Raw genomic sequence first — 19,598 nt, 5'->3', positions numbered from 1 at the left:
CCATTGAACTTCCATGAGGAAGCAAATCTACCATAAAAATTCCAGAGAAATACTTGAATCCAGCTGTTTCATCTCCTTTGCTGCCGCCTTAAAAGTTATTTAAGAAGGAATATTATTAAAGAGAAAAGGTGGTAAAGCTGCTCTGAATTGCTTTTCACTTTGATATTGGAGCAGGGTGGGGTTAAAACAAATTCTCAAGGCTGACTGTTCGCTTATAAACTCTTGTATTCAGCAAAAAGAATTCCAGTTACCTGAATGCTTGGAACAGTGACAGCTAGTTCTACTTAGTCTTCTCTAATCTCTATTTGCTTCCTTATCTTTCTGATTTCTGCATACAAACAGGCTGAGGGCAGTATTCAATGTCTCTACTAACGAAAATCTATTTATAGTTACAGAGCTAAATTACAGTCTGTGTTATTTGTCTGGTTTTGTATGCCTTTGAGTTCGCTTTAATCCTCGTTTTAAATCTTTCCTTCATTGTTTTATTTTCCTTTTGTTTACCATTTGATGTGGTAGTGCAAAATCAGGGTAAGTTTATAATTATATTCTTAGGATGGTTGTGAAAGTATGATAAATCTCATTTGGATTTTTTAGCAATATATTAAAAGCTGACTTTCTCAGAAGTCTTACGAAGGAGATACTAGATTCAAAAGAATTTATTGTGGAAAATGTGTTGCTGAAATAAATCCAGTGTTGTGTAGTTCAGTGTCAGTGCTAGTTCAGTGTCTTGTCTTAATTTGCATGGTGTGTATTTTCTATAGTGGAAATAATAAACCCTAGTTAGAATGCATTTAGTTTTGTAATTTGGGTCGTGAAAGTTGTGTTAGCAATGGTAGATATTTGTGGCAATTCATTTCCAAGGTAGATATATTTCTGTAAAACTGTTGCTCTTTGTTTAAGAAGTCTAACTTGGTTTTAGTGTTTTGTTCATGCTGTTCATCATCTTTGTGAGCTGTGCCATCGACAGTGTTTGCCCCAACTGTATTTGTGCTTTATTGTGTACAACACAACAAACTTAATACTGCATTAGTTGAAAAGGAAAACCCCTAAATTCAAGATAACTCTCCTTAAAATTTACACAAAAGGTTTACTGCATCCCTGAAATCAGTTTATAATAAGGATATTAACTTTCCACTGGTGCTCTACCTCAAGTTAGTCTATTTTCACTTTGTGTTCTGCTGTGGCTGCTTTTCAGCTTTTACACCTTGCAAGTCTGTCATTCCCATCAATATCACTCTCTTCACCACCACACAGCTCTGCTCTGAACTTCCTCCAAATCGATTATCAGTTCCATCCAACAAATCTGGAATACAGTATTCCCCTTTGGCTACAAGTTCTGGATGTATCCATTCCCATGCTGTCTTAATACAGTGACAAAGTGTTGCTCCAGGCTGCTTTATTTTCCTTGTGGGGTTAGCGTATGCTTGCCTGCCAAGAGCCATTCTAAACACAAATACTGCAGATGGCCTTTAAAGGGTCTTGTGTGTTCACATCTACATCAACCACCTGCAGTTTCGACATCATTTCTCATCCCATATGACCACAGTGTCTTTGTTCTCCACAGCTGGTGTTAGATGCCTTTTGAATGTGTCTGACAACAAGTGTTCCCCTCTTGCAGCACCACATTTGGTCTTCTGTTCCAAATGATGTTCAGCCAACCTTCTATTAAGTCTGTAGATATCTATCCCTTCATTTTGTCACCTAAGAGTTAAACCAGTAGCCAGCTACTCCCTTGACATTCTTGTGTCCTTCACAGTGCCAGCTTTATACCATCTGTTAACACTGCCAACACTCCTGCAGTATTTTTTTCCTCACAAAGATATGAGGCTGGATTTTGCATCCACTTCTTAAGTGGTATAATTGGATGGCCTGTGAAATTGTGTCAGATGTTCTTTACGTAATCTGATCATGTATTGCTGGAATGCAGTGAGTTTCTTGGTGAAGCTGGAAGGGAGTTGTTGGAAAAGTGAAGTTCTCTTCTACAGGAAAAACACATTGATGCGTTATTTACAGATGAAACATCACCTGCCTTTGAATTCTTCCTATGAACTTTCCATTTAATGTTTCCCATGCAAGTGAGTTTTCTATCTCTTCTTGCATATATACAAATTCCATAATATTCCACTTGACAGATGCATTTATCTTTGGATAATTTCAGCAGTAAGTTATCTCATAAACACTTCTTGTTTATTTCTATTTCTACATGTTTGCCTCCATCACATAACACTTCCTTCCAGCCACACAATTGTTTCCGGCATACAGTAACCACCATGAATTTCAATTCTGCACCATAATCTTTGCTTATGCTTTAGATACATTTCCTATACTACTCATCTCCAGGTGATTTACTGTTTCCTGGTTAGCCTGAAGTAGGCAGCAAGACTATAAAACTACCAGAAATGACACTGCAAGTCTCTGCACTCCATGAAATACCCCAAGCAGCTTTATAAGCTGAGGGAGAGGCAGTGATGACCTGCTCTTGTGGGGTCATCCTAGTCAGACCTGAGGCTGCTTTGGGCATGTCTGTGCTCTTTCATCACTAGTGGTCCTCCCTCCACTGCACAGTTGTGTTACTACAACCACCAAAAAGAAGAGATTCCAATTTTGAAGTTAAACCACTTAGAAAAAACATTGTATTCCTTTCTGGCAAATGCAGTATTAAGCATTTTATTCTGTTCTTATCAAGCAGTATTTTATAATATCTTATTAACTTTTCTCATGTTCTTAAATCTTTAAACAACAAAGTGAAGCAAAACTGAGTGTGTTCAGGGCTAGTGATTTGTGGGATTAATATGTTCTGCAGTAGCAGGAAAATAGCTGATCCTTTTATTCCTAATTTAGAAATATATGTATCTTTGAGTGTACAAATATGTGTTAACTTTTACAGTCTTCTCTTTGTTAGTGAAATTTAGATATTGGACTGCTCACTGCTGAACACTATTTCCATCTTAATTGCTGGCTCTTAAAATGGGTACATTAGAATGGTTATTTGTAACCAGTTGTCTGGCAGTTCCTTCCTTCCTCCCTTCCCTTTTTGCATCCCTGGACAGCACATGTAGTTAGGATAAAGTATTGTGAGGCTCTCCTAGAGCAATAGGAATTTATTGACATGCTGCTGGAGAAGTACTATCTATTGATAAAACTGTTGCTAGTAGATTTATTACTTCATTGATTATTTTTTATATTTAGTTATCTATCAATATAACCTAAGGATTCTAAGTATGATGGCATGTCTAAAAGAGCTGAGTACTGCACATCTGTTTTCCACTAGTAGCAAAGGAAGCTACTAGTCTGTCAGTAACCCCTTTTAAAGATATCTTGTGTGGTTGCTTTTAATATCTGTAACTTTTAAATATTTTATTATCTTAGATATATTCAACCATACAGCTCTGAAGGCAGGGAGATGTTTGTTTTAAATGATGAGAAAATGATAAATATATCAGGTAGAATCTTGAATCTGTAGTATTGCTGCCTATCTTCTACTTCTACACTTGCAGGCATGAATAAAAAGTCTAAGACTGTAAAATCTGTCCAATTAGTTGAATTTGTATTTTCTAAACTTCTGAGGAGAGTGGAGATGCAAGCACACAACTAGCTTTCAAAGGCACCTTAAATATGCTTTTTACCAGACTTTATCTATTTTTTTGGACAGATGTACCCAGGCAACATTGTGTGCTTATACCCACAACAGTAGTTTTTGTCTCTTGGTTTATCAAACAATTTTGGCAGCTATTTATAGGGCTCTTGTGAGCTTCCATTGTTTCTGTAAGCTGAATTGTCAATATTAAACTTCAGCCTCTTGTGTGTCAGAATAACAAAGGAAATGGTGTCATCACAGGAGATGAAAGCTGAGTTTCAGTACACAGCCTTTCAGAATACAATTGCCAAAGCGTGGGGCTCTGAATGTAATGGTTGTCTGAAGCTGTGCCTGAAATTCTGACAGGCTCACTGTTGCAGGCTGGAATTTGCCAAGTAAATGGCTACTGTCCCAGTTTCCAGCCTCAACAGCCTGGTGGACATTACCTTTTTGATGGCATAGGTATCTGATGTACTCATACCTTTCCCCAGGTTTCACATCTGCATGTTGAAAACAAACCACTTTGGTTCAGTTTGAACAGAAAATTGCAGCAATTAAGAATTTGATTGATAAAAAAAGTCTGACATCTCCCCTTTGTGTTGGTTGGTTAGAGTGTCAGTAGCAGTTTCTCATACCAGTTTCTGAATGGCAAGATCATGAAATTTCCTATCCAGTTCAGTTTATATCACTACATAGTCCTTGTACATGTGTGTGGCTGCCTTAGTGGGTGTATCATATAAGGCTGAGAAAGGAAGAAAGCAAACTGTTGGAAAGAAGGTGGTAAATTGGATGCAGTGTTTAAATTGTAACACCTATTTACTAGTTTCTCTTTGTTATTAATAACTGTTTCTATAATTGTAGGCATGAGTTGCTAGAGGAAGCCAGAAGACAAGGTTTGCCTTTTGCGCAGTGGGATGGGCCTACTGTGGTGGTGTGGTTGGAGGTAAGTGGTCCCTCCAAAAGAAATAAATACAAATTAAAAACCTCAGTGTACACACTTGCAAAGAATTTAAGGTTTTGGAGTCAGGAATGTTTTCCAGATCCTGCTTACTTCCTTTATTTATGTTCCAGCTGTGGGTTGGGATGCCAGCCTGGTACGTGGCTGCTTGCCGAGCAAATGTGAAAAGCGGTGCTATCATGTCAGCCTTGTCTGATACAGAAATACAGCGTGAAATTGGAATTAGTAACCCTCTGCACAGACTGAAGCTGAGGCTGGCCATTCAAGAAATCATGTCACTAACAAGTCCGTCTGCTCCTCCCACCTCAAGGACGGTAAGGAATGTGATCCAGCATTATATATGTCTTAAAAGTGTGGAGTTGCCAAGAATTCTACTGAAAGCATGTAACTGAAAGGATTTGAACTTCCAATAGGAATTTATGGAAACATTAAATTGTAGAGGATCACATTATTTAAATATAGGATGGGGTTTTTTCATGGATATTGAAGGAATAACTACATTTTCTTTCATGAAGGAAAGAGAAGTTTATATCAGTGTAAGTGTGTAATCTGGAACACTTAGAGTGCATGTTATTTGCCTCATCTTTTGGCCTCAGAAGAATTTATAATACAGATGAAGTATACATGTACATACAGGAATTTGTAAATGAGTTGGAGGCTCTTTTAATCCATGAATAATAAGGCCATTAACGCCAAATAACAATTCAGGCCACATAAACTAGGAGTCCACCTATCTCACTATACTATAGTAAATTTAGACACTTAGTGTGAATTTCCTGTCATGAGTCGTTCCTCAGTCTAAAGTTATGTCTGTGATTCCTGGGATAACAAATGTGTTTTTCAGATTAGAGCAGAGTCAAGTGTTTGCCTATTAATTACATCAGTGTAAGCTGTTTATCACCTTCAGTATTGTTTCTTTGAAGAAAAGTGATCCATGTTAATAGGCTTTTATTCCATGCCATTGCTTTCAATAGATACACCTTTACTTAAGACTTTAGAAACCATTGCTTTTGCCCATGCCTGCTCCTTACGTGTACCGATTGCTTATATGTTCTGCAACCTCTCCTCTTTGTTACTGCTTTCCTTTCACTGGATGGGATTGGTTCCCTATGGGGTCATATTAGACCACGGGAAATGTCTGGGTAACACATGAAGAAATGGAAAATCTTACAGCCACCCAACAAACGGTTAGTTTATGGTGTTGCCACTTCTTTTTCTTAGAGTGCTTTTCCCACTTTTTGAACACTTGAATCAAGTGCCTTTTGGTCTTCTTTTTTCTTTAATGAATGCATTAAAATTCTGGATCTTTGCTTCTTCTAATGACTAACCTTGTAACTTACATCTTGATAGTTTTTTCCAGAAGAGGGGGAAAAAAATCAGCATTGATAAGACTTAAAACAGTTTCTAATCTGTAAAATGGAGCTCTGATTTGATTTATAGGCAAATTGAATCATTTGTGCAGAAATCTCTTCTCTCCAGAAAACTTTAATCAGTAGATGGGTTTTGCAACCTCTCATATGAAAATGAGTGCTTTCATATTCTTTTACAATGCATGATGCTTGCTGTATCTAGATTTTTTGGAATGCAGTAGACTAGTTTTGCAGTGCACCTTTAACTTGGATCTCCTTACTAAACTTAAATACTAATATGTATGTGTTCTTTTGCTTTTCTAACCACGTAACAGGAAGATGAGGAGGGAAGCTGGGCTCAGGTTGGAAACTTTATGTAATATTACAGATTATATGTAAACTGTCATAATATTAGAGCATGAAAGAATCTGTTTTTCCTTTATAGCAGTTTTGTGTAGTGACTTGGTGTGGCTTGGGGATTGGGAGGGGGGGAAATTACAGGCTTATCTCAGTATAATACACACTTGGAAGATACACTTTTATATTGATTTAAATATTTTAATGTTTTCTAGAACTTCCAAGATTCAGTGGTTCATCATTTAAACTCTGTAGAATACATATGTACATAGTACCTCATAAAAAGCTATGCTTAAGGGTTTTTAATAATAGGATTGTTAGAGGGAAAAATATTCAGAAGTCTCTCATCATTAGCTTTCCAAAATACTTATCCTCTAGCTTATGAATTGCCAAAATGTAGCTACACTTTCTTAATAAGTATTGTTGTATTCCATGTATTGAACACACTAGATCAAGTTTTAAAAGAATCTAATGATACAAAGCATGGGACCTTTTCTGGGGGGACAGCTCTCTGGGGAGCCAGAAGTCCAACAGGAATATCTGCTCTGTGCAGAATGTCCCTGCTCAACCTAGCTACCATCCCAGGTGTGCCACAAGACATACTGAACACTACATAGAATTAGTGCACAGAAATCTGCTTAGCTGTAATCCTCCTTGATTAATTGTTTTGCCTTAAAGTGGTGACAAATCCTAATTGTATTTTCAGGCATTGATATAGTTGAGTGTTTTATACAGGGATATAAACAAAACACAGGATTTGCCTGTGATCCATCTCTTTGGACAGTATAGTCTCTTCTTGCTTGGCTGCTCTTCAGCTTAAACCTGTTTTAAGTCCCATTAACTACACCTCAGATACTCATTTGCAGATTGTTAATGATAACTATAATAGCTTGTTTCCCTGCTACGAGAGTTAACATGCTCTTTCAGTCTGCTACCTAGTGATGGCTTGGAGAAATGCATTTCTACGTGGCCTTGCTCCTTTCCAGAAGGTGCTTCCTCTACAGGAGGAATAAAGCTTTTGACTTCTAATAGCACAGTAAAAATGAATTATTACCTTTAACTTCTGGAAAAAAAGGAGCTGCTGGGTTTTGTTACTCAAGGAATGATCAGATGCATAGTTACAAACTTATTTTTAGACTTTTTCCCAGAAAATGCCTGGTGATTTGCAGGTCAAAAATGCAGTGAGATAAATATATATATACTTACTTATTATTTTTAGGATAAGGAGTAGGATTTAGAGTTGTCTGTTCTTCAGTAGTGGGTTTTTATCAGTTTCTGAAAATAAAAGCCCCCACAGTTGTGGGTTGTTGTGGTTTTGGTTTTTTTTTGATATCTTGCATTTATATGGTACTGTGACAAATAAAATATCCTCTCCCTCCCCCCCACTTTTCAAGAGACACTATTTTCAGCATCTTAAAGTGAAATGCTGTGGCTTTTGCTATCAAAATGGTGTAGATTAGTCTATTTTTATTAGCTTTTGCATATTCGTACTGTTCAACATGAAATTTAAGGCAGTTTTACTTGATCTGAGTATCTAAACTTGCTTTTCTTCATGAGGATGGCTTCAGAAAACATACATGTAGTATTCAATATTCTGATATGCTTATCTTTACAGGCTAAGAATTAAATAAGCCTAGTTTAACTTACTTTCTTTGAAGTTTTCTGAAAAAGCTTTTCTCTTTTGCTTCTCATTTTAATAAGCTTATTCCTTCATTTCTTAAAAATAGACGTTAGCATATGGTGATATGAACCATGAGTGGATTGGCAACGAATGGCTTCCTAGTCTGGGGCTCCCTCAGTATCGCAGCTATTTCATGGAATGTCTTGTTGACGCTCGAATGCTGGATCACTTAACTAAAAAAGATCTGCGTGGGCAGCTTAAAATGGTGGATAGCTTTCACAGGTCAGTAGGTTTAAATTGATGGCCTAACTTACAGTAAATGTTTCCCTTATCATCTCTAAATGTTTTCTTTGTTTCCTTTTCTAAACAGAAACAGTTTTCAGTGTGGAATTATGTGCCTACGAAGACTGAATTATGATCGGAAAGAACTTGAAAGGAAAAGAGAAGAAAGCCAGAAGGAAATTAAGGGTTAGTGCATTGTCTTGACTTTGGTCTGATTCTAATGTGTTTTCACTGGTCTGCTTCAAAAATCTATTTATAAAATATCAAGTGCTAAACACAGGAGATGGGTGTGGATGTAGGCCCCAACCAGGGGATCATGAAACACATCACTAAATCAGTCACTTGGGCAGAGATGTGCTACAAATGCAGGCATTTTGAAACTCTCACTGCTCTGAAGCTTGAAACAAAACTAAATGTTTTAAGAGGATGAGGGGTTTGAAAATGTTTTTGTTGTTTTTCTTTTTGTGTGTTTTTTGGGGGTCTTTTTTTTTTTCCCCTCACCTGCTCTGACATAATAACTTTGCATCTACATAATTTTTATTGTTGCTTGTGGCTGGTAATTTCTGTTACGCAGCACTTGGAAAAAGTATTGAGGTGATGTAGGTGTTTGTATCTTCCAGATTCAGGGTGATTATTGAACGAGGGAGAATGAAGAAGAAAAATCAGAGTGGAAATTCACAGTATTTTCTAAGACTTCCCATAGAAATTCTGTCCCCTGCCTAATATCAGCACACTCTTCTGACATCTTAAACTAGAACTTTAGGTTACCTTGAACACAGTTTACTTAGAAGGCCCTGTGCCCACTCTTCCCCTTTCCTATTATGTTGGTACCTTTTGGTGGTTATTCTGCTAATTGTGCCTGAGAGCATTGCCAAGAGTCACAACTAACTGGCATGAAACAAGCCTGTGTTGTGGCTGGTAGGCCTTTTTTAGCCTCCTAAATGGTATGACTGCATCTGTTGCCTATAAGGAATTGCTCCTTGGAACATGTAACTCTTAAATTCCTCCTGGGAATTGTTTGGGGAAAATGCTAGTTGACACAAGCCAGAAACATGCTGAGGATCATTACAACAGTTCAGCTGGTATAGACATTCCGAAGTAGTGTAAAAAACCCTACTTGTAAGGACATATATTTTGCTTGACACTTGGGCTGAACCTGTAAATGCTGCTTTGTAATGTTTTATCCTTTAAAAATTTCTAAAGACGAGAGTGTAATGATTGCTGAACTGTTACAGTATGAAATGCCTTCCAGCACACTTCCAGTATATTTAGTTGCCATTTTTAATTTAGGATTGTGGAAGAGTGTAGTAGTGTGCATTACTAAATTGAACACCTTCAGAACTTAAAGGTAGATAAGATTATAAGACTAATAAATAATAAAGCTTTGAACAGTAATAACTAAAGCTCTCTGTTCAAATCCAGTAGGAACTGCATGAGAAACTGCTGTAAGATTTTTCTTTTGAGTAGTGAAGTTTTTAAACTGCCTTGGGTGACATCCAAGTCCCTAAGTGGCTGTATAAAATAGAATATCCTGTGTTCACCATCTGCATGAATGTTATGCCCAGCTGAACCTCTCTAACTGTGACTAGCTTCTGTCTAGGCAGAGGAGATTGAGTGAGGACTACTCCTTCTGAGTGCAAGGAAAACTACTGTATGGAAAGAATCATAGAATGGCTTGTGTTGGAATGGACCTTTAAAGCTCATCCAGCTCCATCCCCCTGCCACAGGCAGGGACACCTTCCACTAGAGCAGGTTGCTCCAAGCCCCTGTGTCCAACCTGGCCTTGAACACTGCCAGGGATGGGGCAGCCACAGCTTCTCTGGGCACCCTGTGCCAGCGCCTCAGCACCCTCACAGGGAAGAATTTTTTCCTAATGTCTAATCTGAATCTCCCCTTTTTCAGCTTAAAGCCATTCCCCTTGTCCTATCACTGTATGCCCTTGTAAAAAGCCCCTCCCCAGTTCTTGTAGGCCCCCTTTAGGTATTGGAAAACTGCTATAAGGATGTAACATTGAGTTGTGGAGTCTAAGCATGAAGTTTTGTTGCCAATTCAAAGCATTTCACGCACGCCAAAAAGGCAGGGACAGATTAGATCACAACATAATTAAATAACAAAATTCCTTGAAGGCTACTACTTAAAAGCATTTATAATGAATTGTGTATATGTGAAAATGAATCCCAACATAAGTATTACAGATCAAGAAAGGACTCTGGTTTTTGTTCAAAAAAGTTGTATTGTTTTAAATCAGGCAACTTTTTTTTCCTCTCTGTAGATGTCCTTGTCTGGAGCAATGAAAGAATGATCCATTGGGTGGTGTCCATTGGTCTTAAAGAATACGCAAATAACCTTGTAGAGAGCGGAGTTCATGGTGCACTTGTGGCCTTAGATGAATCATTTGATTACAATGCATTAGCTCTCTTATTGCAAATACCCACTCAAAACACACAGGTAAGCAGGAAGTAGTTACATTATGGCTGATAGGATTTTTGTGCTCTCTCTGAGGTTAAAAATGGAACTGAATGGGGTTTTTTGGTTAGCTAAGGGCATGTCTTTCTATTCCCAGCTCTAAAAACTTTAGAAATGGAAAGCTGTCCATTATCCTGTAAGATAAAAACAAAAGACTGTGCTTTTCTTACTGTTTTCTAAGTGTTAATAGCAATTCTGGTTGATAAATTTTCTTGAAGAGAGGATACTGGTTGAGTATTTTCCTTGTAGCCCATGTTCACATTAGTGTAAAACTCATTTTTGTGTTTGCTATTTTTTGTTCTGAAATAATCAAGTTTGAACCAGGATTCATGAACTTTGTCACAACTAAGGGAAGGGAGAGAGCTGTTTAAGCCTTCCTTAAATTTTTAATAAGTTACAAATTAAATCGTAACTTTTCAAGTACTAAGTATGTTTGTTAAACTGATAAGATAATAAACAATGTGGGTTGTACTAAGTTCTAAGAATTACTATAGGTTACTAAGTACTAGTCTTTTGGAATTGATTTCCATTTCTTTCATACTATAAATTTTAGGCTCGTGCTGTTCTGGAGAGGGAATTTAATAACCTTCTTGCTGTGGGCACTGACAGAAGACTTGATGAAGTAAGTTACTTGAGCTGTTGACCCATTTTATGGTCCTGAGATCTTTATCAGAACTGCTAAGTGAAAGAATTTAGCTTGAACCTCTTTAAGCTGTTGACAGAATAGGGACAGAAACCTTAACTTGAAATTCTTTGTGTTCGAGAGTTTCTGAATGTGGCAGGGTTTGTGCATTTGAGTATGACAGTATTGAGATGATTTGCAAGTTTGCTTGTGTGGTTAATATCTAATAGCAGCACTTCGGGCTGAATCCTCTTTTTCTATCTAAAATGTGGGAAAATTAGTGACCAGTGTTGCAGATGGACAAGCTATAACAAACTAGGTGTGAGACTTTTTTCTAGACCCTGTGAACCCATAGCATAAGGGAGAGAGTATTACATCTTTAACCTTCTCGATGCTGTAACTGTGTGAACAGTTTCAAGCTGGTGTTACTTCCTTAAGAGAAACCCCGACTCTGTGCTGACTCTCCTCTGGTTCTTTTGTGCTAATGGGAGTTCAAGTGGTGGCACGTGTAGGCAGAAGTGGTTCAGACTAAGGCTAAGTGGCAAAACCCTAATGTGGTTAACCAGATCGGGGAACCACGTATCCGTGTATTTCAAGCATATGTGCTAGTATGAGGAAGAGGAGGGGAAGAGTGAAAGTGCTGGCATGAATGGCTTTTAGATCAAGTGAGGTGAAGCATACTCCAGTGTGTTGAGGAAGGAGGCTGCTAGGAGAGACCTTGATTGGTTTTGTGTTCATGTTTTGCCAAATGGATTTGTTGTTGGCCTTCTGTAGCACATCCTGACGGATCTGTTCTCAGCATGCATCTCTACTTTAGTAGAGATGTAGCTTTTAGTAACATCATCAGAAAGCAGTTTAATAGTTTTCTAAGGTATTTTTCCTTAAGTTCTTTCAAACTGCAGGAGAAGGAGCTTTGAGGAAACAGATGTTTGCTCTGCTCTAGCATCACAGGGCAGTTTGATCACAGCAATCCCCTCAAATAATGTGGATACTTGTCTCCTTATTCTAAAAGGGGATAAATTTTGGGTAAAATGGCATTCAAAGGATTGAACTGTTTCTAAAGGTGAAGTTGGCAAATGGAGATGCATGACGGGTGTATTTGCATTGACACAATACCTTCACTACAAAAGACATTTTTGGAAGTGGGTCTTAAACTGTTCTATTTAGTAAGTGCTCTAGTATATTTCTGATGTGGAATATTACTTCAAAGATGCAGAAGCATTAATGGGCAGAAAATGCACATGGGTAATTACATGTTAAGTTTACCCAAGTGCTTAAGCAAAAGACTTCACAGCAATATAATATTTATTACACTTCCTTATTTCTCCCCCTCACTATCACTTCCTCTAATCTGCGGCATGAGAAAGCACAACAGTGGTATCATCATTCCTGCAAGTCGGAATTGAAGGTTAAAAGCATTGTTCAAATTAAACCTCTATTTGTTAGTGTTCCCAGAGCAGCTTTTATGATCTGCTCCACTCCTCATATCCCCGAAGAATGAGTGATGTGACACTTAGGAATTACTGCAAATCATGAAATGCAAACATTTGAAGTACGGAACGTTTTCCTCAGTGTGCTGGGCCCATGAATTTCCATAGTTATTGAGCTGAAGAGCCAGCACTCTAGCAAATGAACACAGATTGGTGCAAATTGAGACCTCTGCTGCTGTTGCACCTGAACTGTTCTTCACATGAATTCATTCACTGGTGATACATTTAGTTAAGATTGTCAGTAATCCTTTTAATGTCAGTAACAATCCTACTTTTTTGAATCACTAATGATGTTTATCAATGTAACAGGATGACGATAAGAGCTTTAGGAGAGCACCTTCATGGAGAAAGAAGTTTAGACCAAAGGACATAAGAGGTTTAGCTGCTGGATCAGCAGAGACTCTTCCTGCAAATTTCAGAGTTACAACCTCGATGTCTTCACCCTCTATGCAGCCAAAGAAGATGCAGATTGATGGTATTGATTTTGTATTATTTTTAGCATGATGCATTTTTTTGCTTGAGATTACGGGGGAATTAAGTTCAAATTACCATTTTGCTGCATAAAAGCATCTGCCTTGTGCATGGTTGTATATATAACACTGTGTTTAACCACAGGGTGCTTTATCATGTCAGGAAGTTGTACTAAATGTGGAGTTTCTTTTTTACTTCATTGGAGTAGTAAAATGAGAGTTTTAATTAAAAATATATTTATTTTAAACTAGGAAAATAAAATGACATTTTAGTAGAAGTCTTTTAGTCATGTGATGTGTAGTTTCCTAAGTAGCAGCAATTAGACTAATGTAAGTCCTACTTCTGAAATGCAGTAAAATGCATTCAACAATGATGTGACTAAACTCGCTTGGGTAATTTTGAGGTTATTAAAACTTGAGTAAAGTTCCCCTGCACTGGACACGCAAGCGATCATACTTGAAGCCACTACTTCATTCGTTGCTGTGTACTTAATGATCTATATATATATGTGCATGTGCACATGCACAGAGATACGTGTTGAAAAAACCCCTCCAAAAACCCCGGTGGGAAGTGGAAGTTGATCAAGTGTCACATGAGGTATCTTGTCTGTTTAAAAACAGTCTCTTTAGTACCATGAGAATAAACTTTTACATGAACTTGTTTTACGAAACACAAGTAAAAATAAGTGGAAAAAGAGTTTAATTGGAACAGACGGGGTAAGAATTTCAGCATAACCTGAGACTTGCCTCAGGTTCTGAAAATTGTATTTATGAGTAAAGCTCAAAGAAGCAACCTGCGCATCTGATGTTACTCTCTAAAAATGTGAGCTGTTTTAAATAAATACTATCAGTAGCACAAAATATTTTCCAGAATTTGTGGAAAATGCTGTAAAATAAAATAAGTGAGGTATTTACCATATAAAACCCCTTTCTTCCTATGAGATATATGTATTAAAAAGGCAAAAAAGAAAAATATATAAACTATATAAAGTAGAAAATAGGTCACTTATAGAATTACCTTTGTCAATTTCTGTGTGCTAGTTGGCATGCAGACATACTTAGAAATCATTTTGTTAGCCACTGAAACTAGAAGTGGTTAACATAGGAACTGTAAAATAAATCCTGCTTTTCTAACTTGTAACCTTAGAGTTGGTGAGTACCGTAGCTGTAATCACATTGCTGTGATGGGTTGTTTTTGAAAACTAACATGCATGCTGTGTTCTGCATGTCTTCCCGTGCTTCTGGAAATAGGCAGTGTATCAGGAACACAAAGATTGGATTCTGCTACAGTAAGGACCTACTCCTGTTAAAGCCTTCTCCTGGTGAGTAAAGTTGATAGGTATAATGGTAAAGCAGCTATTTATGAAGTAAAATGTCAGGTATTTTAATACAGTGAATTTACACACTTCAAACTGGTTTCAAGTTTTCAACATAGATTGGTACTTGTTTGAAAACTTGTAACTTATTTGCTACAAGGAGAACTATGAGTGTTTAAATATTTACTTTTGTAAACAGTGTATTATTTTGAGGGGTTTTTTTGAACAGCTTCAGAAAGGACCCATGATAAATAGTTATGTAGAAAGTGTTGAAATCAAAGGTTGGCTGGAACAGCTTGTGAAAGTGGGGAGGAGGGAAAGGAATAAATTAGGCATATAACGGAAAGAATTGATTGTGTGACACTGCAGTTCAGATTATTGATATTTTAGAGTCTTCCCTTGGTCAAAGTTACCCCACTACAACATATTTCAATACTGAATTATTATAGGGGTAATTACATAGCTTTCCAATTCTTGGATTCACTGTGATTGCTTAGGCTCTCTGATTGGATTTAGCTACCTGCAGCCTAAATTTGGGTAGCTGTGAGCAGTGCTGACAGTAAAAAAGGAGCTTGATAACACAAGGGTGTTGTAACACAAAATACGTGTATTTTGGCTTATGAAAGATACGTATTACTCCAGGATTTGACACAGCGTCTCTCTGCTGTATTTTCTCAGGGAACAGTATTCCTCTGTCTGGAAACTAATTTTTTTTTTTATACTATATTGGATTTTTTTAAAAAATTAAAATCTTTCCCTCATTAGCTGGTATTTTCCATGAGCTGTAAATTATCTGTCTCTTCTGCTTACAGCTTCTTTCCTTTCCTCTCACCAGTAATATCCCTACCAGCTCATGTACTGGCTGCCTTTTCTTCAAGTTCTGAACCTTTTTGCATATATAAGTTTAGCTCTAAAGAGCTCTTACATATGAAGTGTTGAGAAGGGAAACTCTTGCACATAGCAACTCAGATCATGTGGCTCTATCAGTTCATAATCTCATCGCAGAGGCTATCTTTTAAATTTCTTTTAGTTTCAAGACACTGAAGTTTAAAGTCTTCCCCTCCCCCAAGTTCTCCCCAGTGTTACAGGATTTTCTATAGTCAGATGACCTAGGATAAAAATCTAGGAAGCAGAAGTATTTGACCTCAAGTGCTTTACTTTTTGCATTACAACTGAAGATTTCAGAAGGCAATAAAACTGTATTCATCATGGCATGGCAATAATTCAATGCATGACTGCTACACTGCAGAGCTGTTTGTGACAAACTTAGAATGAAATGCTTGTAAAAACCTGCTAATGGATTATTTCTTGTTCTTTTTGAGTGTTTTTTGTTTCTTTTTTACAGTTTACCCACACTATTTCTACCGGTGATGTGCAGCATTTTGAACATTTGGAAACCTTAACCTGTTAATACTTGTTAAATGGACACTTTGAGATATTTTATTACAGAGTTTTTAATTAGCAAATAAATTCATGAGTACTATAGAGAAAATATTTTAGAATCTAAATGTTTCTTATATTTATGTGACTTCTCATTTATATAGCTACTTACTTTTTTTCTGTTTCTATTCAGTCTACAAATCAAATCATTGCTGATTTTTTTTTTTATTCTAAGTTTAGTCTTTCCAACTGAATGTACTGTAATGCTTGTATGTATATGTCCCTATAAGTAATATAGGGTTTTTGTAAATTATGCAGTTACTGTAATTATCATTGTTTTTTAATAATGAAACTGAAGGTGAAAAGGATTTTAATACCTTTGTAAAAGTATCATGACACCAAGCAGTATATATTTTGTCTTTTTGAACTGTTAGCTTAGCTCTGAAAACAAGTCCAGCTTTTTTTCAGGTAAGCCTATGTTGTTGTTGGAGGTATGGTACATGATTGTTCTTCTTTTCAGAACTGTACCTTTCCACAAAGAGGATTTGTCAAGTAGTGGAGATTTGTCTTTATTTAAAATGTAACTTGTTTTAAAAGCTGGGAGGAACTATAACACTACGGAACACGTTTTAGAAGTGATTGACTCGGTCATAACACTCTCTGCTGTACTTGTGTAGCGTATCTTCACAGTGACTGAAGACAAGCCATAAACCAAGGACTCTTTATTTTTCCTTAACTGAGGAAGATAGACTTCATAATAATTCCTGGTCGTAATCCACAAGCCACAGAGAGTTTTTTGTCCTAGATCTTTTTGATTTAAAACACTTGTGGAAAGATGCTCGTGACACTAGTTTTAATGGACCAATCCTTGAAGCGCTGCAGTCTCATGTCAATGAGTAGTGAAAGATGAAGGTACAAGGGGCTGAAAACTAAAGCAGTGCAACTTCTAATAAAGGCCTTACTTTTCTTATGTAAGTCATCATTTGTGTTTTGTAAACTTCTAAAGAGTTGTCTGGACTCTAATTTTGATGGTTGTAGCCATTTTGGACTGTATGAGTAGAAAATGTATCCAACACTTGTAAATGGCATATTAAAAAGCCAGCAAGAATCTGTTCAGATGGTGCATTATTTATTATGCAACAGTATATATAGCATGTCTTTTATCCTTGTTTGTTTTCCACTTTTTAACTCGCTTGTAAAACTGAAATCCATTGTTACTGTTCTGTTTTTTCTATTAATCTTTTGTGTATTTTCAGATTATGTAACAATATGTACAGTCTACTTTTGAACTATTTTTATCACAGTATTATTTATTGCTTTCTTTCAATAAAGTACTGATGCATTTTCCACTGCCAATAAAACACTATTGAAAAGCTAAGATCTAATTGTATGCAGGCAGATACTTTTTCAGTGAGCGGATATTGTCAATAAAGCATCTTAATGATTGTTTGCTGCCCTGTAGATCTTGTTTCAAATGATGACTCTTCTCCAGTAGAGAAATACTCCATTAGATGTGACATTTTCTTTGGAATTGTTTAAGCTCATGTGTGTTAATCACTTTTTGAAAACCACTTTTCCAAAGAAAACTGCTCTATTGCCTACTTCTACTTGTAGTTAGAGCTATGATTTACTATTAAAACCATCACACAACTTCAGTGTGTTCAGGTCCACATGATGAAGATTAAAGTACTGTTCTGTACAGCAGCAACAGTTGCTTTGTTAATAAAATGAGATTATGACCATAGTGATATTGGGGGAGAAACATAGGAGTTAAGGGAACCGGTACAAAATTGGGTCACAATAGGGCTGCTTATGTCAATTTTAATATATTTGTAAACCATTTCTTGTATAGAAGAGAAGACAGAAGGATAAAGTTACAGAATAATGGAAGCAGTAGAGAAGCATATTTCATCATGTCCTCTAGATCAACAGCAGGATGTGGAATGCATGGAATGGAGAAACATTGTGATTGATGCTTTAAACATTGTTCAATAACCATCTCTGTTTGCCTAGCTTGTCTGTATGAGTTGCTATCTGATCATTTGCAGTCTCTTTTATATTCTCAGAGAATCTATCTTTCTAAAAAAAGCTAAAATGAAACTGCAGAAGAAGATCCTGACTCACTGTTAAGAAAAAGATTGCATAGACATTTCTGGTCACTGATGTGGTAGTAGGTGTTCGAAGTCATGTATTGTTGCTTCTCAAGAGTGAAAACGATGCGGAATAGACTTGTAAAATGTGAAAAGAAAATATGTTTATTATTTTAAGGCTGTAAAACCTTAACTGTTATGGAACAATGGAATTGACATGAGAGCTAGAATAAATGAGTGAAATAGAAAAGCTTTCACAAACTGGCAAAACCGTGTGTTGACTTCCTTCTGCATTACGCAGCAAAGTTATCTTAAGAGAAATCTGGAAAAACACTTCTGGCTCAGTTTTAATAACCTCCCCTCCCTCCTGGAAAGAAAAACATGCAAATGCATGTGTAGAAGGCATATGGGTGTGTTACAGTAATGTTTAAATAAAGGTTGGTTAAATATAACTTCTTGTAAATTGCCAAATGTCTTTAAATGTATACTTTGATAGGTCTCTTTCCAACTAATCTGCAATATAGAGGTGGTAGAATTATCTCAACTTTAAACTTGCAATTTTTGCATGTTCAGAGGGCAGGGAATCTCAAAACAGATGTTATAACTTACTTCATCTTTCTCCTTTCAAGCTTGATGTAGAAGTAAAACACTGCTCTTGCAGTGTTTTATGGACTGTAGTGTTTTATCATGCCAAAACTCAGAGCAGAGGTCATGTGAAGTAGTTCAAAGCAGAACGTGAGCTTGGAACTGGGTAGACCTAAAATTGGGAGGGAAGGGCAGCAGCATTAATTTTCAGGTAAATAAGAATTGACCCAAAGTTATGTTTAAGGGGCGGTATTTTTCTTGAAACTAAGGAGTTACTTTGCCTTTAAAAAGAACATGTTTTTTCACTTCCTGGTGATTCCATTTTCCTGGCTCTACTTTTGGTGCACTGCTTAAACGTAAGGTCATATATCTTACGAAGTTCATTTCTTAAGTAATTTTTGCAAAAAACGCAGTTGTAGTCTAATGTAGGTAGCAGCATTTTGTGGGTTTATATGGCAAGGATGAGAAGTGATAGATAAATGGTGTTTCTTCCTGTAATCAGAGGGACAGGGGAAGACTCCCCAGCACCAGAGCCAGAAGTAATGCCAAAAGGAATGAGGTTCACTGACCCTGCTTTCTCATCTACCAGAATTAAGTTTACCACTTCTTTAAAATATGCCATACTCAATTTATTGGGTAAATTACCCTATCCTTAATGCAGAAAAATACAATAGTTGAGCCTACTTATACTGTGACCTGACTATGCTTGGCTTTAGGTGTCTGGAGGTAGCTGGGAATTACTAGTAAGTTGTATTCCTCTCTCTAAAACTTGTAGAACTGATTGGCTGGGTTTTTTTATCTTGTCCATTATTACTGTTTCAATGTGTGTATTTACTTGTAATGTTTTTCACTAGGAATGTCAGTCCTAAGGGTCTGTTTCCCTTCCTCTAAAAGATGGGACTAAAATAGTGGGCAAACACCTCCCAAAGTGTTCAAGCTGCATTTGAAAACCTGTTTGCTTCTCCTTTTAGCATCTGTTTAATTTAGATACCTCAGGAACAGTCAGATGTGAATCTTTTGTTCACTGACACATCG

At 36.9% G+C, this 19,598-nt stretch overlaps 1 protein-coding gene across 5 annotated transcripts in view; it reads left to right on the top strand.

The window, feature by feature from the left end:
• PPFIA1 (PTPRF interacting protein alpha 1) overlaps positions 1-18,430 on the top strand; it is a 62,621-nt gene extending 44,191 nt beyond the window's left edge. For 2 of the 5 annotated variants that reach the window (XM_030484029.1, XM_030484030.1), the window contains 11 exons: positions 4,439-4,520; positions 4,649-4,849; positions 5,660-5,722; positions 6,220-6,246; positions 7,969-8,144; positions 8,233-8,330; positions 10,417-10,592; positions 11,164-11,232; positions 13,032-13,197; positions 14,444-14,514; positions 15,854-17,266. In XM_030484029.1, coding sequence (XP_030339889.1) covers positions 4,439-4,520; positions 4,649-4,849; positions 5,660-5,722; positions 6,220-6,246; positions 7,969-8,144; positions 8,233-8,330; positions 10,417-10,592; positions 11,164-11,232; positions 13,032-13,197; positions 14,444-14,502 — 1,117 coding nt within the window. In that variant the 3' untranslated portion in view covers positions 14,503-14,514; positions 15,854-17,266. Of the gene's footprint in view, positions 1-4,438; positions 4,521-4,648; positions 4,850-5,659; positions 5,723-6,219; positions 6,247-7,968; positions 8,145-8,232; positions 8,331-10,416; positions 10,593-11,163; positions 11,233-13,031; positions 13,198-14,443; positions 14,515-15,853 lie in introns of all 5 variants that reach the window. The other 3 variants (XM_030484032.1, XM_030484033.1, XM_030484031.1) reach the window with 3 other exon arrangements.
• Positions 18,431-19,598: the final 1,168 nt, after the last annotated feature.

Source organism: Strigops habroptila, chromosome 4 (assembly GCF_004027225.2).
Source record: "Strigops habroptila isolate Jane chromosome 4, bStrHab1.2.pri, whole genome shotgun sequence".
Taxonomy (NCBI): Eukaryota; Metazoa; Chordata; class Aves; order Psittaciformes; family Psittacidae; genus Strigops; species Strigops habroptila.
The sequence above is the reverse complement of the archived record's forward strand: the minus strand, read 5'-3'. Positions and strand labels throughout refer to the sequence as shown.